General features: G+C 31.9%; 1 protein-coding gene across 1 annotated transcript in view; it reads right to left on the minus strand.

Moving 5' to 3' along the window:
• The window catches only part of AGPS (alkylglycerone phosphate synthase), a 137,297-nt gene that overhangs the window by 34,881 nt on the left and 77,114 nt on the right, over nt 1-25,302 (minus strand). Inside the window, exons 11-16 of the mRNA XM_060152570.1 lie at nt 23,959-24,086; nt 14,292-14,343; nt 9,900-9,976; nt 7,702-7,814; nt 1,829-1,898; nt 884-945 (exon numbers count right to left, since the gene is read on the minus strand). Of these exons, the coding sequence (XP_060008553.1) occupies nt 884-945; nt 1,829-1,898; nt 7,702-7,814; nt 9,900-9,976; nt 14,292-14,343; nt 23,959-24,086 (502 nt within the window). The remainder of the gene's footprint in view (nt 1-883; nt 946-1,828; nt 1,899-7,701; nt 7,815-9,899; nt 9,977-14,291; nt 14,344-23,958; nt 24,087-25,302) is intronic.

Below are 25,302 nucleotides of genomic sequence, written 5' to 3' on the forward strand. Positions count from 1 at the left end.
TATTGATACTATAAATTTGATTGCTATCAAATTGATGGACTATTAGCATCAATACAGCAAAAGTCAAAACCCATAGTAGATGAAGACAGTGTAGAAAAGTAAAAAGTTTTCTGGGGGAGGAAAAAAAGAGGTTAGGGTAGAACAAAAATGTTAAGATAGGTAACATCTAACAGGTATATTCAGGGGGATTTGTTATATCCTATATACTTTATTATAGATTTAAAATAGTAAATTTTATAAAGAAAAAGTAAAATGTAAGGTATACTAGATTAAAAACGTGCTAACAACCTCAAGAATTTTTTATTAGTTAACTCACAAGTCTATCTTTAATATAACCACTTCACATTTCCTAATCATTTTTTATTATTAATTCCCTAACCAACATTTGTATGTATATATGTGTATAATTTAAAAACAGAAATTATACATAATTTCTTAAATTGGGTTTCTTTCAGAAATCACTTAAATTCAAGTTAAGATCTTGCTTAACAGTGTACATACAAATATCAAAAGCTAAATGAAATACTACAAAAGAAGGTTATATTTTGGGGGGACTTTTTAGAGAACATTTAAGCATATTAACCATTTAAGAATTTAAATCAAAGCTAAGTTAAACCACATAGTGACATTTAGTGTTCAGTAAAATTCTTTAAAATGTAAACTGCGGTAATAACTTCCTTCTATGGGACATGGACAAGTCTGTCTAAAATTTTAAAAATGGCTTGCAAATGTGACATTCTGATGAAGATATTAAGTTAAATAAAAGTGATTACCTTGTTTCAACGTTTCCTTACAAAACTTTAAAAGTTTACATATTCACACACAATAAATTACTTCAGCAATTGTATAGCATATTTTAATAATATCAGGCATTTCATTTTACCTGTCCCAAGGAGCAGAAGTCTCAAAAGATTCCCCTAATACATAGTATTCCAAACCCAAATCCTGTTAAGACATATAAACAAAATTAAGAAATTACAACAGATGCAGAAGAGTCCATAATATTAGTAGTATTTCATGTTCATTATTAGTATTTCATGTTTCTAATTCAACCTCCTGGGCTCTTTACTATCTACCTCAAAAGAGCATGGGAAAGTGGCCCCAAGTGTGAGATATAATCTCCAGAAGGACAGAAACTTTTTTTTTTTTTTTTTTTTTTAGGACAGAAACTTTGTCTTGTTTTCCTCTGTGCCCTTGGCACCAGGCAGAGTGTCTGACACACGGCAGGAACTCAAATATTTCTCTAATGAATGGAGTCTCTATCCAGAAACTGTCTAGGTACATGCAGAGAATACTAGCAGGACAGATTTTTAGTGGCCTAAACAGCAAATTAACCAATACCAAAAAGTGATCATCAGGATCAAAGGACCAGGGAGATAGGGAAGTTGGGGGAGGAGGGATTAGAGAAAGGAAAAGAAATCTTTTAAAATCAACTTTTCTTTAAAAATAAATTAGAAAATAGAGTGTCTGTCTTTGTAGTGACTAAATAGATAGACTATCTGGAACCACCTCACCTAGGAAAATATATTTTATAGCGTACAAGATATAATACTTATATGATAAGTAACTTATAATACTAAATTTTTTACCCAGAGTACAATTCTGTTTTAATATCAAAACTGGAAAGAGCAATTCATAAGCCACCACAAAAGTGTAAAGGTATGAAAGAAAATTTTATAAGGTAGAAAAATCCTGGATTCATATGAGTACAATGATATGCTAAATTACTGTAGGTTAAAATTTAAGAAAATAAAGAAAATAATTTTATTCACTTATAGAAAAAGTATTGTTTGCAACATAAACTGATAAAAGAAATGAGATAACTTACTCGAATGTATGCAATGACATAGGTCAGCAAATAACCTCTCTGTCCATTATCTTCTCCAGCTGCTAATCCACTGTAATTAAAGAATACACTGTCAGTATATTTCAAATGAACTATTAAAAATATATAAAACTAACCAAACTGATACAATACCTCAAGATAACTGCTTAACAGATTAACATATGTTACTTTACATCTCATTTTTATTTTAATCTCATTTATCATAAATGTATCAATGAGCTGTCAAGAGAATAGTCTTGGATAACAAAAATATTTTTAATATTCAGTTTGGTAATTAATTTTATATCTACCAAACCAGTAAAACTGACTGATATGAACTCAACTACTTCTACTCATACTGTCAAAAGAACAGAGAATTAGCCACGAGAAACAAGCTTAAATAATCGTCACAAGCATAACAACATACTTAAAATACTCTTATTTTACTCATATTTTTACCTGTATGTTCATGTATTATAGTCTTATTCATATATAAAGATTTGCAATGACTGACTAGGATCTTCCAAACACCAAGAAGTTTTCTGAATACTTGAGCACATAGTATTTGGAGTATTAGACAAGGTGTTTACTTTATGGGATTTATGATTTAAAAGACAGACAAAACATACTTACACAGATACATTAAAATTTATGAAGCAACAGACAGGCAAGTACAAGAGCAACAGTATGAACACATCCATTTCAATTGGAAAGTAGCTTTGTACAGAAGTTGTATTTGGTGATCTAGTTAGAATCAACCCCATATAACATATATTTCAGTCCAAGTACTCTGCTTTGTTAAAGTCATTCTAATTTTAAAAGGCTATGAATAATTACTGATTTCCACTACCTTCAGTAGATAGTTTTTAATTTTGCTTTTTTCCATCATCAGGCAGAAATTAAATTTTAAGTAGTCTTAGTCAATTAAATAAAACTTATCCCAAATTCTCAAAGTACCCACTAAAAATCCCTCAATAAAAACAAATAAAAGGAAAAATATCTTTTCTTGTGGCTTTCTTGAGTCATGATTGATGGCTAATCTTTATGTCTCTCTTCTTAATACCCTAACTGCGCCTTCTTGGTCTCAGGATGCTAAGCCCTTAACCATGGTGTTGCTTAAGACTCAGGTTTTGAACCTCCGTGATTTAAGCCTCTTCTCATTTCTCTTATGAATTCAGTTAACACCTTTACAGTTAAATCCTTTCTTTCCCCGATGTTTTGTCTGAATTTGGCAGTAAGTAAGTAATACAATGTAGATGTACCCTTGTTCTACACAAATACTGTAAGGCAATTTTCAGCTAGGACATATGGGCTAAATCAGATTTCCTGACTTTGTATTATAGTTGGATATACACGAATTAGTGTCATCCAGAAGGAGTGGCAAAGACTTGATAGGAGCAGCTCTAGTCTAGAACTACATGGGGAAAGGGTATAATGAAATGAAAGGGGGCATTTGTTACTAGAATGTTAATGAGCAAAGAAAACAACTTAGGTCAAGCTGCTAAGATTGAAAAGTAAGAAGAAACAGAAGACAATTCTGGGTTAGATGTGTATGGATGTTACGTTGAGGTAGGGAGTCAAATAAAGTTCCAAAACAAAAAGTAAACTAGTCAGAAAATTGCTGTGGCAGGTGCTTGGAGGAAAATAGATGAACCCAAACCTCAGGTAGATATGAATCTGAGTCAGACACTAACTCCAAGAGAGAAAAAACCCTACTGATCTAGGAAAGACACAGTTCATGCTAGGCCTACCGGCAGAAGGAAAGGAAAGGAGCATGAAGACTAGGAAAGGGTGCAAGAGACCATTGCTGGGAATCATACTCAGGTGCATTCTGAGTATGTACTTGGTGAGAAGTAACAGGTATGAACATTTAGTAGGCCTGTCTCTCCTATATCAGGCCTACTGATATAAGATATAGCATCCTGATATATCAGGATGAGAAAAAGTCCGACTCTGCAGTCCCAGGTCAAGCCATTTTTCTTTAGACCCTTTTCTAATATCTGGCCAAGGGGAAAAAAAAGATCTGTTCCACTTGGAATCTAGTGTGACAAACCACACAGAAATATGCATTTTCTTACTCAAAGCAGTTAGAAACTGGATGTCCATTCTAAATTCATAAACCCTCCAAAAGAATAAAAGTCATTCTGGGTTCGCTTTTCTGAATCACAGGTTTCCCTGCAAATTTAGCTTCTTGGAACCTCTCTTTTTTTAGCTTTCAGAACTATCTAGTCTTCCAGCCAAAATTACTTTAAGATACAATATGTAAACAATAGTAGGGTTTAGAAATTAAATGCTTCTAACTTGCCACTTTTGCAGCCACTCCAAAAAACTATACTTAAATTCAACTGCCTTATGTTAAAGTAGCAACATCCATCCCCTACTTCCTTAAAATATCAATTAACAAGGTTCTTAAACTTAAAGCTGTTACATGAGGAAGGACTGGGAAGACTACTGAAAGAGGAATGAGAGATAATCTTGTTATATAAAAGAACCATCTGGTGAACCTAATCACACTCATGTTGAATTACATTAAACAATTTAAGCACTTTAAAATTAATACTTTAAATATAACCCTTTAAAAATAACAATAGCATATTACCTTAAGTTCTATGGTAAATGTCAATGCATCTGTCATGATTGGTGACAGGTAATGTTTACTCCGCTTAGCTCTTAGAGAAGTTAAAGTACATTACTAGCAACCACAGATAAACAACCAAAGTATGATTATTCAACATTTGGCTATTATATTCTATTGGATCATATGTGTTCAAAGGTATTTAACAGTGTTTGCGTGGGTGTGGAAGGCAAAAAGGAAAAATGGCTAAGATAACTCACAAAAATGTTCTCAACTGTTGGGAGTACTTCATTAAAAACAATCAATTTAAAGCCAATGAGGTGGGCTTCCCTGGTGGTGCAGCGGTTAAGAATCCGCCTGCCAATGCAGGGAACACGGGTTCGAGCCCTGGTCCAGGAAGATCCCACATGCCGTGGAGCAACTAAGCCCATGCGCCACAACTACTGAGTCTGTGCTCTAGAGCCCGCGAGCCACAGCTACTGAAGCCCCTGCGCCTAGAGCCCATGCTCCACAACAAGAGAAGCCACCGCAATGAGAAGGCTGCGCACCGCAACAAAGAGTAGCCCCTGCTCGCCGCAACTAGAGAAAGCCCATGCACAGCAACAAAGACCCAACGCAGCCAATAAATAAATAATAAATTCTAAAATAAATAAATAAAGCCAGTGAGGTGGTGGAAACAGGATAAAACAAAAGAACAGAAAATAAAGAATAGATTGACAATGCCCTAATTCAAAATAAAATACATGAGCTAAACTAACTTATGAAAACTTTATTAGAAAGAAACTTAGTGATGCTTTCCTCCAGCTAGTTATGCAGGAGAAATGATTGAGGAATGAGGGTTGGCAGGGTAGCATCTTATGAAAAATATCCTTGAATCTTTCAGTGGTTAGAACAAAGAACTAGTGCCTAGAGAGAACTGGGGGAAAACCGGGACTACTGCTGGAAAACCACGCGAAGATATACTTCCAAGTATCAAAAAATCAAAAGAGCCCTAAGTCACCTGCCTGGTGATAGCCTAGGGTTGTTCAACACAGATTTTTGCATCTAAAAGAAGGGTGCCAGATGAAAGTATATTAAGAAATTAATTATAAACATAACTAAGAAGTAGCAAATAATAATAGCAAAAAAAATGACACTCCAATCAGGGTCTAAGTTTTTAATGCTTTACCCTTGCTGACATACCTCATTTAATATAACCTATTTTTAATGGATGAATTTGATACAAGTTTGTTGTTTAGTTTAAGCAAATTGCTGGAATTAAATCAATAGTTCTGGGGCCTTGTTATCAGTATCCAAAGAGATCTGGATTCACCTTAAGAAAGATTCACTATTATTTCAAGTTGTAAATGGCTGGTGTTACATGAGAAAAACAAAACTGGCATTACATGAAAAGCCAGTTCTTGATAGTTGGTGGCTCAAATTAAATAAAACTGACAACATGGTCCCAATAAATACCTAAAGATTAAAATATACCGTTTCAAGGGTGGCACAGTAATTAGGCATAAATAAAGTAGCATAAAAGATGTCAGGGAAAAATAAAGTATTCAGTTTCATAAATCCTTTCAATAAATATTTAATCAAGCATCTAGTATATAGCAGGCATCAATGGTGAGGCCCCAAAAGAGACAGATCATGCCCTATAAAAAGTATGTGTGCGTTAGAACAAAAAGGTCTTTTGTCATCATCCTATCCCAGTCTAACAGGAAATGCGGCACCTTATTAACTAGTAATGATTTGCTGGCTACTCTGAATTGGAACTATAACTATAGATCCCACAAAGTGCAATCTCTGAGTGTGTGTATGTGTGTGTGTATTGGAGGTGGGGGTGGGGAGTAGTGAGATGAAATTAAGCAAATTTAACCTTACATACAGTGATTAAAATATTATAGCATCCATTTCCCTACAAATGACTCTGGAAATTTTTGAAATCCCAAATAAACATTTAAATATATAATGAAATAACTTTAAAAGCTTCAGTCTCTAATATTTAAGGCTAAGTAGATACAAAAGATTTAATTTAGATGTAAAAGGTTTTCATTTAAAACTCCTTTAGTGTTTGTTTCTCACTAGTATGATGGGTTTAAAAAGTTTTTAAAACAAATTATATATGTACTCCACATAACTTAGAAACTAAAAAATATGTACATGAACATTTCAAAAAATTTCAGAGATAACCTGATTTCCAACCCATCTGCTCATTAAATGAAACCTTACAGCACTCTTAACTAATTTAGCTAAAACATCAATAATTCCCAAAAAGGTACTGTGGAGAAGAAAAAGTGAAAGATTACTGAATTTCACCTTTTACTAAAAAAATTATAATTCCACTTGCCAATTTCAGAATAGGGTAAAAATAAAACTGAGAGATTATTTTTCAATGTTCAAAAACAGTACAAAGGTAAAGTAAAAATTAGGCCCAAGATTATCTTTTTCTAAGAATACTGCACTTTAATACTAAGTTCAGAAAATCCTAAAAACAAAGGGCTGAACATTATATATGAGGAAAACACATAAAAGTGGCGCATTCTAAGACATATGGCTCCAAATTAAGCGTTCATTTGTTCTCATAAAGAACAGCAAGAAAGGGGAAAAAAAGAAATAAAAGTAAATATTTACAAAGAACTCAGATTAAGGATAATGTATGTGTATGATATATTTTAAGCTCTGAAATTAAAAAAAAAAAAAGACTGGTATCCAGAAAACTGTTTATTATGTACTTAAAAAGGAAAGGAAAAACATGTAGTCCTGATAAATGGCTCTTTCACTATAGTTCTCATCGATCAATCTTATAATCCATCAAGTGGACAGACAGAAACCACCCAATCATTATTCAGTTGGTTACAGATGTGAAATGTTTTCAGTTTCTTTATACCAGCACAAAACAGTAAGTGACAGGAAGTGGAGTATAGATAATTTATCAAATACTTTTGATTAAACACAATTTCCTTTTAAAAACATACTTATAGCATGTTTTATACATATACTATTACCACTAAATAGCAACATGACTATGAATTTTTTTCTATTTCACTTAGCACAACAAATAGAAAATAATATAAAATTACCATTAATGAAAAAATACAATAAGAAGATTCACTATGTCACGTATACGATTAGACAAGTAAGAGCAACATACCAGGCTAGCCTTCTACAAACTTTAGAAGTAAACCAACATATTATTTCAAGTTGACTACCATATATTAACATAAATTTAATACTGAAAAGTGTACATTAACAACTGCTTGGAGATATCAGAATTTTAGCTTAACTTTCTCTTGGCATTATGAACTGAAAGCCATACCCAAATTTTGAAGCAATGTCATACACTTGTTTTTCATGTTGAAGAACCTTCTCACGGTCCCCCTCAAACAGTAATGTAGCGACACTTAGCTGATTTGGATCAAATCCTTTAAACTACAAAAGAATATTATTATTACAGATAAGTCTTAGTCTACAAAATAGTAAATCAAAATACATTTTGCTCTTTTTTTCTTCTGATCTGAGCTCAAACATACCAGCTCTTCAAAATCTGAGCTTTGGGACTTTATGTGTCAATCAAAAAGAATGCTTAATGTACCTATTTAGGTCATCACAATAGAACAGCACTCAGGAAAAACACTTCATTTTAAAGTATGCCAAGGTATCAATTATAATGACATATTGGTATGGAAATACAACAAATTAACTTGTAAGAATTATAACTGTACCAAAGAATCAAATAAAACTACCAAAATGATAGAACATAATAAAGTAGCAGGATGTTGGGGGGGAGTAAAAACCAGCAGCACCCTTACATACATACCACCAATAACTTCTTATTAAGTAATATTTTCAAAGGAGACATTATGTATAAAACAATATAAAACATCTAAGAATAATCTTAAAAGGAAATACATAACTTCATTAGGAAAACATGTCTTAAAAAAAGATGAGAGAAACGTATGTTCCCAAATGCATAAACTAAGTATTATAAATCGGTCGACTTTTGCCCAAATTAATATGATAGTTTATTCCAATTTTAATAAAAACCTCAATGAGCTTCCTAAAATGATGAGTTTCTAAAAATTTTCCAGGATACTGAACAGGTAGATAATGGTGATAACAAGGAAAATTCTGAAAAAATAAGAGGGAGAACTAGATCTACAGCAATTAAATCCATTTAATTTTTCAAGAACAAAAGCTCTTTTCAAGAACAAAAGCTATTACATAAAAATGTCTTTTTCTTATGTAAGTATATGAGAAGATGTCTTAGACATGGCAAATCAATATAAGAAAAGCAAGGGGCTTCCCTGTTGGCGCAGTGGTTGAGAGTCCGCCTGCCGATGCAGGGGACCTGGGTTCGTGCCCCAGTCTGGGAATCTGGGAAGATCCCACATGCTGCGGAGCAGCTGGGCCCGTGAGCCGTGGCTGCTGAGCCTGCGCATCTGGAGCCTGTGCTCCGCAACGGGAGAGGCCACAACAGTAAGAGGCCCGCGTACAGCAAAAAGAAACAAAAAACAAAAATGAAAAGCAAGGACAGGTTAGTTAAAGGTGCTGTCACAACTAGTTAGCAATCAGTAGAGCAAGAGGTGAAGATTAACTTAGTTTTTTATCTCACATCATAAAATTGAAATAAAGTCAAACAGTAATAAAGACAAAAAGTTTTAAAATTCCTTTTTAACAAATAAGTGAGAGAGAGAAGAAAATGGTCCTAATCATAGTTCTGGAGGAAGATAGGCTTTTCTAAGCTTAAAAGTAATTAAATAATCAAAGGAAAGATATAAAAATCAGAAACTTTTACACCGAAAGAAAAAGAAAGAAAAGAAAGAAACCTTATTAAAAAGGAGTCAACTGACTGGAAAAATTATTTACAACATTTATGAAAAAGGCATCTAATAATTTCATTTTTCAAAAGGCACACAGCAAGGCATTAAACCATTCCCTCCGCACCCCCCAAAAAGAACAAACAGAAGTTGTTTGTTTGACGTTGCTACCCCTAGCAAAATAACCACATTCAACTAATTCACAAAAAATCACATCTAGGAAATACAGGGAAATGGTCAGTCTCATTAGAGTTTCAAGAAATTTCAACTAAAATAAAATACTATTTCCCCCCTGGATTTACTAAATTTAAAACAAAACAAAAAATCCCATATGTAATAGCAAGGATGCAATCCAAAAATGGCACATATGCATTGTCATGTGTCAAAAGTTTTAAAAAAACGAATACTTTTATTCCACTTCTAGATATCTACTATGAAGGAAAAAATTCAAACTATAAAAAATGTTATATGCTAAAACTGTTCAATGAAGTGTTATTTTTAGGAACTTCAAATCCGGGAAAGCTTTTATATTTTCTGAAATTGAATGCATAATTGATTTACTTGATTAAATATTTACTCCAACATAAAAAAAAACAATTATTAAATGTACACAGCAACGTGGAAGAACATAGGTGTGTGTGAGGAAGAGAAGTCAGAAAACAAAATTAATATCCTAAGCATTAAAAAAAATTCTTACCTTTGTAATATAAAACTTTTTTAATCCATCCAAAAATGATGTAAAAATAGAGGAAACCTGAGGTTTGAGAGCATGACCTAAGAAGAAAAAAAGTTCGTATTTTAAGTTAATAGCAAACTAATTTATCTATGTTTTTCATAAGAGCAAGAGGCTACTTTAATTTAGTATCCTAAAAGAAAGTGAACATTTCCATGACTTTAGTTTTTAAAATCTCCTATGTTACACATATAACATTTTGGTATTAAGATCTACATCTTTTAAAAAGTCACAAACAACTTTTTGTTTACCAAACTCCTTCTTGGGTTTTTTTTTAAACTCAAATTACTATATGTAATTACTACTACACACAGTTTAGGTTATCTTTCAATGGTACAGTTTATACATAGTAAAATCACTTCATTAATTTTTATTTCATTAGGAACACCCAATGGTGGCTAGTTCTACTTTTATTTTTTTTAATTATGCAGAAACCATTCAGAACTATAACCAAATATGGAGTCAATGCCAAGTTTAAGATTGTTTCTTAATTAATTCTTAATTCATCCAGAACTGTTGGCATAAAACTAGTAATTGCTTCCTTAATTATACCCAGAGAGTTAAAATTGCCAAAAAAACATAAATGGTGTCTCAGAGTCTGTTAAATTAACATCGTTGCCTGCGGATTAAGCTTAATTGAGTAAAAGTCTTTTACTGTTTTCTCATTGTTTTCAGAGTAGCAACTTCTTAACTCCCATGACTATAACATTTAAGAGTCAAGCATCTGGCCTAGTACTGTGAGCCCAATTCAGAAAAATTTGGCACACCATTTATATAGAATTTTTATAAAGACTTTTAAAGCCTCTAGTAAATCTAAAATTATCTCCAAATAAAACATTTATTTTTAAAAAAGGCTTTAAGGTTTTAGGATTTTGTTTATTTTTAAAGTGTAGATCCCTTCTTTTAAAATAGGTGCAAACTAGCTTTTTAGAAGGAAAAAAGAGGGGGTTGAGAGAGAGATTTCTGGAGGAAAAATCACTTGCAGTCTTTTTTTCCATTCATCTGTTTTTTTAAAGTGAGAATCTGAATCTGTAATATTTATTACATTCTTACAGATTATAATAAGAAACTATATTACATAAAAGACCAAGTAACCAAATAAATCTTAACCAGAAGCTAAGTTAGGTAACCATGCTATAACCAAACAAAGCAAAAAACAAACAAACAAAAAATAAAGAGCAGATGACATAGACATGAACCTAGCAATCTTTTTGAGATCCTGGATCACAAGAGGTTTGTTTGGGATTTTTTTTTTCTTTCATGGTAACCTGTCAGAAATGTTCTCTAGCATAACCAGTGTTTTTAAAAGATACCATTTCTAGCATGTATAAAGTTAAAGGTAACACATCATCAAAATATTCACTCGCTGTCCCAAATGGAATTCAGCCTACTTTAACAGCAACTGGAAACAAATATATAAACATAAATGTGTGAGTGTGTGTATCTGACCCTCATAAAAGACTTCTGGTCCACATATTTTTACACAATGTATGAAGATTCCAAATATTACTACTCCAATATGGAATAATCCTTAAGGGTGTATGTTCATCTTATCACACTGAAATTTAAATGCACAACTTCTATTAACACTATTGTGAGTTAGTCACATATATCCCTAATACTGAGTGACGTGATACCCTGATGGAATATGCTTCAAGCATAATTATTGCAAAAGTGATACTAACTTTTAAGTGGGTCAGGTATTAGTATTAATTAAGAGGATATTATTATCTTTTACTTATTCTTAAATTAATGTTGCCTACCGAACTAATTACATTCTAAACATATTCCAGCTATTGTGTTTTATTTTATATAGAAAACAAAGGAACTAGTTCCTAAATTTACTAGCTAGACAGTTTGATTAGCGAATTTTGTTATTGTTACAGTGTTAATTAAATAATTTTAAAGGATTCCATAAATCCTTATGTTTCAAGGAAGTGCTCCAAAGCACTGGAAAAAGTTGGGTTTTGGGGTCAGATAGATTTGGGTTCAACCCCAGCTCCACATATAACTTGTGGACTTTGGCCAAAGTATTTAGCCTTTGAATTGTTTATAAATTGGAAATACAACCTTGAGGGATGGTTGTGTGCTACTGATAATGTGCTTAGCACTACCCTATATGCTATTCAAGATTTGTTTACCCTCTTTTGCTAATTTGATTATTAAGTCAATTAACATGTAAGTGTCTGTTATGTGACAGGTGCAGGACACATAAAAATGAATAAGAAACATCTCCCAAATTTGACAAACATTAGTTCACAGGGAAAATATGTAGATCGTTTCAATGTACTCAATGATATATATCATTTCAATATACTGAAAATGTATCATTTCAATATAATATATTGAGTTGTGTCAAGGAGAGGGGTGATAATAAAAATATTAACAACTAATAATAAGGCTTGTGCTTTGTTAACAACCAATACGGTACAAACATTGACCATTCAGCCATACAGTTGGTACAAGGTCCCAGACACCCGTTGCTGTGCTAAGAGTTATTTAGTTGGTTGATCATGAAGTCATGGCAGGATATGTAGGTGGGAAAGCTTCAATGAATACTGAGAAATCAAAAAGGTTACAGACTGCCAAGAAGCATGATCAGATCTGTACTGCTAAAGGATCACTCTGGTGGCCAAGTAAAGGGCAGGAGAGGAGACACACTAAAGACTAGTGAGAGTAGAACCAACATTAGAGCATGTTCCTAGGTACAGTAATGAGAATGTGGAACAGGGATGACAGATAACCAAAAGGATCTTTCTTTGAACCTACGTTTAAATTGTTATAGATCCCAGTTATAAATAAAATCTGGCCATATCATAATTAGTTTTACATAGGTGTCTATGTCCAACATAGTTTACTATCATTATAGCATATAAATGGATAACACAGTCTTATTAATCAGATAGATACATGGCTCTCTTCAAACCTAGATCTCTGAATGCAGGCCAAAATACAAAGGAGTCTTGATTTTCATTTGATTTAACTATTTCATCATTTATAGGACACATTTATCTTAAACTTTTATCAGTAGTATAGTATTTTGAAAGTAATTTACTTAAAGAAATAAAAGCTGTGACTTAGAAGAATCTAATTTTAAAACGAACCCTTGATATGTTATGTTATGTTATCAACCTGAGTTCCTTAGTTCAATTTCTATATAATTATGATAATCATTCTTCCCTAAATTAAAATCTAAGCTACTCATACACCAAAGAAAAGCCTGCCTAACTTGGCCTTTAGTATTTATTATTGAGCAATCATTCTGGGACTATTTTGAGGGTACTTAATGTCTATAAACTTAAATTCCAAACTAAATTTCAGCATATGGAAAAATTCAGAAGCAATAAAACTAGAATTGATAAGATGATAAATCGTGTCAGAAAGTTTAATACTTTAAGCAAAATAGGAAGAAAAAGAAACATGGTTAACTGTTACTGAATTCTCCACCTGAATATTCCATGGTCAACTTAAACACAACCCATTTGTAATGTCTTTTCCCCAAAATCATCTCTTCTTCTAGACTGTTATTCAATCCACCAGTCAATCAATCAGACATCAGGAGTTGCCCTAAACTCTTCCCTTTATTTAACCTTCCACATCCAGTTGACAAACTGTTCTTTGGAATATCTATTCTTTACTCTCTATCTCCACTGTTGCTGCCCTGAACAAAGCCCCCAGTATTTTTAACCATTTCAACTCCTCCTTCATGCTTGCACCATCTAATCCATCCTGCATAATGCTAGCAGAATGAGCTTTCTTTCTATAAAGCTGATTTATTGTATTCCCTCTACAAAGATATCCCTCTTCTGACAAGATAAAACCCAAATCTATCCTGCAAAGCCCTAGTCCACCCATCCAGCTTTATCTCTTGTAACCACTTTCACCCTACAGTCTATTTGAGCCACACAGAACTATCTGAAGAAGTTCAAACACACCATTAAGGTTTTACAATTTCATATTTTTTGCCGATAAGCGAACAAAAATTTGGTAGGAAAGAAGAGACTGTCTCAGGCAAACTTCTATTCACCTTTTAAGATTTTGTCTAAGCATCACTCCTTCAAGAAGCCTTTCCCCACGCTCTGCCTCAATCTCAAGCAAAATCAAGTAGGATCAACCCCTCCTTCATCTGCACCAGGGTATCCAGTGCAGTCTTCTTTCACATCACCTCTGACACTCCTGCACTCATGCATTTATACAACTGTCTGTCCTCATTAGACTGAGAACTTCCTGAAGGACAGGAGCTATGACATTTATCTTTCTATCTCTGTACTCAGTACTCTTCCTGGCACATAACTGGTGTTTCATAAGTTTTTGTGGCTTAGTGAGCAGATTTTTAAAGTACCATTTCTTACTTACCAAACTGAAATTGCTGGTTGTCCATGAGGCGAATAGATGCAGGAGCACATCTCTGTTTTAAAAAGATTAAAAAAATGTGATACAAATTTAATACAGTAAAGAAGCTAGAGAGGTAGAAAATGAATGTCATCTTTCTGTATTTGAGATTAAGAGCTTAGTTCCTAAGGACACATACAGGAAAAAAAATGTTAACTTTTTATATAGTTTTATGACAACAAATAAAACATCAGTGGCTTCTATAAAGTATTTGGAGAGGAGAAATCTATGTACATAATATATATATACATACACATGTTGCCAGATCTTTAATTTATCTGCAGCAAGATCTGCTTAATGCCTAGCAAAGACCTGTGGAAATACCTAAAGGAAATATTAGGCCTCAAAGTAGATTATCTTAAAACAAAGTAGAAAACTTATAAACTAAAATCAATGCCTAGAGCATTATGCCACTGATGAACTATAATGGGTCACTGCGCTCTTATACTCTTTTAAAATGAGGAAGATGGTGGTGGCATTTTTGTGGGCCAAACACTTTAAAAATTTAACTGAGATGTCTTCATAGATAAGGACTTGTTCTTTCTTTTCATTCCTTCTCATAATCCATTTTAAATAGAAAAACTATCAGACAATGTGCAGAATTCTAAGATCTTTCAAGGTTACTTGTATGAAAACAGCAACAAAACTTGAAGCATAACATTATGTATCTAAAACATCTAAAACTGCACCTGTGTTATATTTATCTAGGCACACACTAAAAGCTGCAAGGAAAGAAAAATGAAGAAAGCAAATATTCAAATTAACTTTGTGATGCTACAACACTACCATACAAACGCTAGCAAGGTTTAAGTTAGCTACAGTTTTTCCAAAGAATTTAAGTGAGATTTACCCTAAATGGGATTTTTATATTCTATACAACTTTTTAACATGGTTAAACTTCCACCAAGAAGCGGCTTTCAGACCACAAAATTTTGACTGTCATAAACTTTTTAAACATTTATCTTCTGAATAACATTTATCAATAAAATCTTTATCAACACAATGTTGAGATTTATGAAAATAGAATCACTCAAAAGGACAAAACTTATAAATATATACCTTAACTGTGTGTTGTAACATTTTTGCTATTATGTGCTTTTTTTAATTGAACAAATACTTAATTTTATAAAACCACTCATAATACATAATTTATTTTACCCAAGAAAATGACTGGTTAGATTCTTATTTTGAACACTGTATAATTTATTTCCTCATCTTTGATACTAAAGGTGAGATAATACAATCTATATTTTTAAAAAGTCATTGCCAAATCTGAAGAACAATATTAGGTAATTTATATACTTAACGTAACAATAACCTATTGCCTTACATTTTATAGAATCCTATTGTGTACAAGCTGTTTTCATATGTCTTTATTTAATATAAGAAACAACTTTGTCGGGGTAGCAAAACTGGTATTATCCCCATTTTACAGATGAGGATGTAAGAACCAGAGAGACTAAAAGACATGCCTGAGGTCAGATGACTGTAAAACAGTAAAGACAGAACTAGGACCAAGATATCCTGCCAGCTAGATGAACGATATTTCAAATACGCCACACAGCCTCAAAAAAAATAAAAAAATTAAAATCACAAAAGACACACACATACTTACACACACAGAGCTTTCAAGTCACATTTGAAACAAAAATTACATGAAAACCATCTTATTTGCTATTTTGCAGTGTTAGTAAAAGTACATTTATAAAATAAAATTAAAAATCTACAACCTGAGTACTTTCAAACCTTGGTATAAACGTATCTTTGTAGTTGGGTTAATGCTTCTAAAAATATGACCAGTTTCCAAAATACTAAAGGAAAATCAATTTTCCTGAAACATTTTTATTAAAACAGGCACATCAACTTCAAATAAAACAAATAAAGCCTGAGTAGACCAAGTTTCTTTTCTTCATAAAATAAACAGAATATCACATAACATATGTATTTATATGTTTGGGCTTAAGCACAACAGTAAAATATGAGAAAGAATTCAGAGCCATTCTGTCATTATTAGAAAAAAAACTTTTAAATTCCTATCAACAACTTGTAAATTCCATCTCTTACTGCCACTCAGATTCTACTTCACCTGTATCTATAGCAGGTGTTATTAATGAAAACAACCCACATAAGCACACATATAACAGAAAATGGAAAAAAAGCATATTACATTTATAGTAAATTTCTAGTGGAATTCAATCTCTGAAACAACTAAAATACAATATGTAGGCCTTGATAAGATCTTAGTTTGAAAGACTATCCACAAAATACATTTTGGGGACAACTGGAATAATTGATTATAGAATGAATACTAGATGGCATTAAGAAATTACTGCTGGACTGACATAGAGAACAAACTAGTGGTTATCAGCTGGAGTGGTGGGGTGGATATAGGGGTGGAGGTACAATCTATTGGGTGTAAGACAGGCTCAAGGATGTATTGTACAACACAGGGAATACAGCCAATATTTTGTAGTAATTATAAATGGAAAGTAGTCTTTAAAAATTGTACAAAAATTTGAAAATTAATTAAAAAAAAGAAAACCAGGGAAGAAGTACTGCTGATTTTCTTAGACATGATAATGGTATTGTGGCTATAAAAAAGAACACCTTAATTTTCAGAAGATATATACTGAAGTATTTGGAAGTCAAATGTCATAATGCAACTTAATTTCAAATGGTCAAGGAAAAATACACAAATATGTAAAACAAACAGCAAAAAGTTAGTAATTTTTGCATATACAAGATGAATATACAGGTGACCACTGTACTATTCTTTCAAAGTTTGTGTATGCTTAAAATTTTCAAATAAAAGTTGAAAAAATAAGTGAGAAACTTGTTTCAGGGCACTTGCTACATACAGCAACTGATATTCAATTATATTGAATATGATTTTACCTTGACAGCTGAGTTATATAAACTAGTCAGTCATCCACTGTTCCTATTTATACTGAGGCAGAGTTGATTACATACTAATATATCGAAAAAAGAATTAAAAGCTATAGAAAGCTTTTTGTACCTAGATAATAAATATTAAATTCACTTTCAACACTGACTTTTAAAAATTATCAAAATCAAACCAACAGCTTTAGTAAGTCTCATGTTTTAATAGTGCCACATTTTTAAAAAACTCAGTGAATGGAGTTTTTCAGTTATTGTCACAAGTAAATTCTCATAAGCAAAGCACAGCATCAAGATTGCTTTAGATTCTCCAGCAAATAATCTGTAAGTCACTGTGCATCATTCTAAAAATACAAAGGAGGAAAAGTTTCTTAGAATTTTAAATCAGAAGTCATGACACCTAATTAAATAGGAGTCCTTATAATCAAAAAACCAAAACAATATTACTATTCTTAAAAAACATTCAAACTAGGTTACTATACTTACAGTTAAGATTAGGTTATATTTTAATGCTATAAAACTACTTTGGTAAGTAAAAAAAATTCAAAATAACGCCTTTAAAAGTTAAAGACATCACAAATTCTGAGAATCTGAGCTCTAAATTCAATCCCGTGCTATACAATTATGCTCTGCTAGAGTATTCCATAGATGAGGAAAGGGGAAAAGGGTCCTTGAGTTAAAGTGACCCCTGGTGGTAGGTGATCAGAACTAACCTGAGAGGGGATATTTTTACCTAGAAATTTTAATGGTGGGTTGATGATACATTCAGGGTATTTAAGGAACACTCAAACAAAAATTGCTTACTTGAAGTGGAGTTAATGAAATAACTGATTTTGTTTTTATTATGATAAATGCACTCTGACTAAAATCGCTTATGTCACCTGCTTGTACTTTATACTTTAGTAAATAGTCTAAAAAAAATCATATGAGAAACTCATTATGGACTAATAAATAAATATCAATATCTTTGTTTTATCTGAGCAAAGAAGAAATAAATAAACCACAGTGACCTCAAAGCATGGGTATATGACTGACTAAGTCAAATTGCTGCCAATTTCTTCCCTTTAATGATGCTACAACCAGGAATTTACTTGAATATGTAACCTGAAAAATAAAAAACAACCACTCTAATTAGTCTTATAAGAAACACATCAAAAGATTTCTGCAAAATTTGTTTTTATGGAACTAACTCATATTGCTTTCTTGTCACAGGGAAAACCAGAACTCGCACTTCAGATGAGACACTTTGTTCGAGGAGGTATCTTAGTTTACTAGCTACTGGCGAAAGAAATTCAATATTAACATGTTTCATACATCTGCATGATTTCTTCTAACTTCATAAGGATAAACTATAAAATATAAGCACTGAGTGGCAGTCCTCTATCTCTGGTATCTTGGTTAAAAAATGAATAACCTTTGAATTGAAAAGGTTCGTTTTTTCAAGGAGTAAATCAAACTTTCAGTATAGACTCCGGAATGGCCCTAGTTCCTGAGCCTTAAAACTATTCTGGAGATAGTCTACTAACATACTGTATCAGAAGCTAATGCTTCAATACCAAACCCCTTGTATACGGCTATACAAAAATTTAAGCACAGAAAATTTTATCATGATATGCAGTATCTTTGGTGACTGTTAGAAGACAGAAACCATGTCTATTTAACTTACATAATATCAACTGCACTATGTCGGATATAAAGTTAAAAACATACTCTCCCACATAAAAACCACAATAAAATAAATGATATTAATTAATAAATTAATTTTAAAAGTTCAAAAAAAGGATATGTAAAAGAAGAGAATTCTGTTAAATACAAATTTCTAGGTATAAAAGCTTAAAATGTACACAGAATTAGTTCTTCCTCTAATAATAAATTGGAATTGACACCACAGATGAAATCATGCAATATTTAAGGCTACTGGTAAACTGGTTAATCCTATTATAAAGGATATACTGGCTTATAGCCAGGAATCTACACTGTAAACAAGAACTTTTTTAGCAAGAGAATTATCTCTTCGTTTTAAAGAATGAAACAAATACATAATACAGGGTAGATATTTCCCTCCACTTATGTTAAGGGAAGGGGCAAAAGTTAATGCCAAACAGTCTCCTGGTCAAAATTGTACATTTTCAGTTTAGTAAAGGTGTAATGACTAGAGCATGTCTCATAACTGTCCTCAAGTCTGATACATTTTGCTGGATCACACAGTAAAGAATCCAATTAACCAAACATTTGGCTAGGTTATTCTCTCTGCTTCAGAGGGAGAAAAACATGACATCAAAAAATGATTTAAAATAACAATTCCATTTTCTATATGTAACAAATTATCTCCAAGAATTATCACTTAATATAAGTAAGTTTTAAATGTTTTACAATATAAGTGCTAAACCTAACTCTTTTCAATTTATTTGAACCCCTACAGGATAAATCAAGTTGAAAACAGAACAATTCAGAATTGAGATATAACAGTCTGAAGTGTCAGACATGAGCTATGTGTATCTTCTGAAATTACGGTCTAAACTCACTAGAAAAAAATACCCTATCAGTTTAAAATTGTTTAAAGTAAAAGTGATGGTAGGTAGAAAGGGCCATCCCTTGTCAAAAGAAAAAGCTGCCTTTTAATCTGTAATTCTAAAAAACCTAGTTCTGATACTGAGAAATACAATTTTCAGAGGAATTTGTACTAATCCATGCCACATACAGACAGTCAATGTTTCCTCATAATGGAACAAATTGGTCCTCTCTCAATACAACAAGGCATAACTCCTAAGTCTTTATTGGCAAATGGTGGGGGAAGATCCCAAACTTTGTAAATTGCCTTTGAACTTGTTTCAACACTCCATGTTCCCTTCAACCCTTGTAAAAACATACTTGCCATTTTAAAACAAACAATAAAAGAGAAAAATAAAATATTATATCTGACACTGATATTCTGATTAAAAAACACAATTTTCCCCCCTCTTGAGAAGCTACAGTAGGAAATCTACTCTCTGAGAAAATCTTAAAAGCCACTTACCCATCTACTGAGTAAAGCTGGAGATTCTACTGGACTGCCACTTATGAGATAGAATCACATTAATCTTCCACTAAATCTTCCTTTCTAGCTCCTCACAAGGCAGTGAAGTACTGAAAGAGGACAATTCCTCACATGGACAAAGATCAGAGATGAGTGACCTTAGTAGAATCCTTCTGCTGCCAGTACAAAGTTGCTTTATTTATTTCCTTCAGTAAGAATAGAGATAAAAATATACACAGAGCCCACTTAGCTATCTGTGAACAATCATGTCTGCTCCTTTCCAAAAGATACTCATCCAAAAGCAACTTGAGTCTGAAAATAGTGCAAAAATGGAAGTGCTATGAAATGACAGTGAGGAATTACAAGCAGCCAACTCATTACTCAATCAAGAATTTGGCACAATCGTAAACCATGTACCATCTATTTTAATGGATCTTAATTTTCTTGCAATCAACTGAAATTCCAAATCACAAACTGAACAATGACTAGTGCCAAAACCTGATAATTTTCTCCATTTTTCTGCTTGAGAATACTGTTATAAAGCAGGGCAGCATATACAGTACCGTTCTTGACACATGAGATTTGTATACTCTATAAACTAATATATAAATGTCCCTAAACATAATACATTTACCCATTTCCAGGAAAGGGAATGCCGCTCTATATGTGCAGTATAACAAGAGTAAAAAATGCAGGTTCCCCAAATAGTGGAATATTTCCAAATCCCAGTAACTATTCTTAGCAAGTGTTTCATTCATAAGAGCAACATTTGAGAATGAAATATTATCTATCTAGACTTTTCAATCAGTTTCAAGTAAGGCAAGCTTTCCAATTACATGGTATTTTTGTCTCTAAAAATTACCTACTACTAATTACAGAGAACCAAATTATTAAAACTATAGATTAGAAAGGAGCTTTCTTTTTGACCTGGTTTTTAACCACAGGGTGGCACTTTCTATCAATCATCACCTTTATTTATCCCAAGATATATATATTCAATATAGTTTTGTGTAGTGAATTTAGATTATGGTCATATTGTAAATATACAAAGAATTTTTAAAAAAACTTTTACTGATTTATGCAAAGATGAAGAAAAATGTTACCACCTGCCTTTCATTATCACAAGTAGCTCTTATCTGTTACTTTCTATCAGGAGCATATTAAATTGTAACAAAAACTGCAACAAATTGCACCAACTATTTATGTTTAAATTCAATATTTCCAATTTTAGTGAAATTATAAATTAAGGATTTTGACATATTTGTACACCATTTCTCATTAATGAAACCTAAGACAGATTTACATGTGAGTATTTTTAATGCAGAAAAGCAGATGGAGTACTCAGGAAAGCATAAAATATGTCTACTTCTATTCCAAAGATCATATAACAACACTTTTTAACAAGTCTACTAAATCTGTGTTCAACAGAGGGGAGGTATTGTGAAGGGGCAGAGTTGGCCAAGATAGACGGAGTGTGTACTCATTAAGATCTTCTGTTAAAAATACATACAAATCAGACTAGTTTTATAAATTCTATAATTATTTTAAAAATCTAATTTGGCATTCATGTTTATTTTGCCATTAAAAAAATGGAGGCAATAATGGTCAACTAAAAACATGCCATTCACAACTTGAACAAGAGGGACAATATAAACTGTATCTTTAATAATAAAGCTTTTCTTGGAGGGATATAGTCAAGCTTGACAAAGATGAAAAGTAAATAAAAATAAAAGTAGTTAACACAAAGAATGAACTACAATACAAATTGAAAACACTAGAATAAAAAATATCTCATTAAGGAAGATTTGAAATTAATCAGAAAATATCTATTTATGGAAAATATTTGCTTTTATTTTGATTTTTAATTGGTGAATTTATGGTTATTTTCTTAAAAAGAACAAAAAAAAACCTAGTTTCCCATTCTTCTAGGAATGAATTCACAGGCAAAACCATAAGGCTCTTCAAGTACTTCTTTTGTTTCTTAATACCTGAGGTATCTTAAATTCGAAGTTACTTCCTTGGCCTTTAAGTGAAGGAAGGGTTTAGCAACAAATTATCAGAACACACGTGAACTTTACTGCTCGGTGCTCAAATATTTACATCTAAAACTTATCTCCACTCCTTCACTCAATAATTCTACTTTTAAATATTACTGCCATCTCGTTATTTTAGCAAACATAGCATAATACTAGCTCCTTAACCGTAACATAATATCCTCAAAGTTCAAGTGAATTAGGAGCTCTTAAGGATTTCAACATCACTTCTGCGTTAACACCACCAAAGTAACCTGCCACAAGTTCAAGAATGTTCATTCCATGACTATACGTGTCTTTTAAAACTCTTCCCTTTACCTAGGAGTAAGACAACCAAGATTAAGGAGCCTATGACTAAATCTTGATGAGGGGAAAAAGCAATCTAATGATAAGTAACTGAAGCTACTTGGAAATTATAAAAATTACTCTTCTCAACTGTTAGATTAGGTGATCATATAGTTGGACTTCTTAAAAGTGAGAAACTGTAAGAAAGAATGAGTGTCTCAGAAGGCAAAACTGAGTGTATGGAATAAAGAGCACTGGAAATGGTAAATATGTGGGTAAATATAACATTTTTTTTTACTCATTTTATATATTTTTAAAACATTAATAGTGGTTTGGTTCTCTTGGAATGGTATAAAGATAAGACTCAGTAAGAGCAACATTTGAGAATGAAATATTATTATCTTACAAAGTCCGCAATGAAACGGAGTACTTGCTAGATACCACTCTTTTTCCTTATCAGATCCTCCCTCCACCCTACTCTGAATACCCAGAAGCTGACCTATATGGGTCACATCAGAAAGCTCCCTTGCACTCAAGATTCAAATTGGGTATAGCTGATGGGAAGTATTAAAGAACTCTGAGTTTGGAGAAAGCAAGAAGAGAGAGGCTGGAGTATATTCCCTTGACTTCCTCCCTGCTGGGAAATGTTGAAATAAGAATTTTTTCACAAACCATTATAGTTTAAACAATGAACCAAATGTCTAAAGAAACGCAAGAACTCCCACACTGATACACACAACTAACGAAGAAATAAAATTACTTGGCATTATTTAGTCTTTTTAAAACCCTTGACAATATATCCCTTTTTTTAAAGAAAGGGAAAGTGGGAATTCTTCTTAGCTTATATCTAAATATCTTGTATTATGTTATACTATATTATATTACTTACTTTAAGATATAGCTAAGGAAATATTTAAAAACAAGCAAGGCCTAGTAGCAGCACATTCTAAGAACTGATAAAGTTTGATTACTTATATTTAATTTCTGTATTTTGGGGCCATTAATATTCAGCCAATTATTTTAATTTCAATAAATATCTTAAGAAAAATGCAATATTACTGCAATTAATCACAAAATATCTTACCCAAAAATAACTTAAGAAAACATTCAATAAAAGGCAGAGACATTTGAAGCCATCAACTCAGGTACATACCTTACCTTGTCTTAAAATTGTACAGCATTCTTTAAACCAAGAAATAGGTGTATAATTACTCAAAGAAATAGCAACTGAACTTAAAGGGATGATTTTACAACATTACTTTTTCATATAGAACTGGGTAAAAATCACAAATATAACACAACTAAATATGAAAATTATATGTGACATATCAAAATCAATTATGCAGCAGAATTTTTAAAATATAAATATATATGGGTGGGTTTTTGTTTTTGTTTTTACCTGTTTTGCAATTTCTCTTAAACAGGCTACTCCTCGTTCAAAATTAGGGAAAGCTACTGAGCCATACTTTTGGTATTCAGGGATTGGTCTGATTTTTATTGTAGCTTCTGTTATCACACCAAGAGTTCCTGAAAAAGAAGGGGGAATAATCCAATATATCACATGCCAATTTTCTAAATCATATTTAAATCTACTTTATCTATTTATTCTACTAATTTATTCTATTAATCGTATTTAAATCTATTTAATCTATTCTATGTGGGGAATAATGGCTACTCAAGTCCTTCCAGAAAAACATCTAAGCAAATTTTATAATTTCTAAAAAAAGTTTTTGGAATACATTTTTCTTAGTTATATATAAATATTTTAAAACATTTTTAAGGTAACCTTTCTCCAAAGAGGTTAATTTTAAATAGTTTTTAAAGTATTACAACTTATTAAAATTTAAATCTGAAAAACAACAGGTTTTTATATCTCATATGCATTCAAACGAAAGTATATTTTGATAGTTGAACCTATTTTTACTATGACAACAATTTATTGGGGCAAAAAGAATCTAATTTTCTATGAGAATTTAAGTTGACAGAAGAAATTAGAGAGACTATTACACTTTGCCTTTTTTCCTAAGAATTCATACGAAGAAAAGATAAAGGCAATATTAAGATGCCCTTAGAAGAAAAAAAAAACATATTTCAGAGACAAAATAGTTATAAATAGCTAACAGAAGAGGACCATCAATGAAACAAATGTCCTTTTCTTTCTTACATGGAGGAGTGGAGGACAAATCAGAGAGGAAAAATGCAAGTTAAATATAACTACATGATCTAAATAGCTACGCTAAAATATTTGAAGAGACATGGTTAAAAATAATTGCATTCAAGAAGCCAAGCTTTCAAAATCAGTGCTTTCTAATGTACAAATGAATTATTATTAATACTATTAAGTAAATTTTCTTAGAATCATGAAAAAAAGAATGAAAGGGAAATACAAAATTATAGAACTTAATTACAATATTAGAAATAAGTTAAAAGTATCACAAAAATCAATGCTTCCAATAAATTTATAATATACCTAAAATAAAATGTTAATATATAATACTGTAGAAGATTAAAAACTACGAGTCCACAAAGAGTAAACTACATTATATCACAATATGTTTGTCAGATATACAAATGATTTCCTACTTATATAGCAAATACAACCCTATTATGATTTGTAAAATCACAAAAGCTCTGGAAAGTTGGCCTGACTAATATTTGAATAAAAAGATAGATATATCTTGTACATTTTAAAAGACAGTAAGAGTGACTAGACTTTCTCTTTTACTTTAGCATCTTTATTGAG

The sequence above is a fragment of the Lagenorhynchus albirostris genome, chromosome 6 (genome assembly GCF_949774975.1).
Source record: "Lagenorhynchus albirostris chromosome 6, mLagAlb1.1, whole genome shotgun sequence".
Lineage (NCBI taxonomy): Eukaryota > Metazoa > Chordata > Mammalia > Artiodactyla > Delphinidae > Lagenorhynchus > Lagenorhynchus albirostris.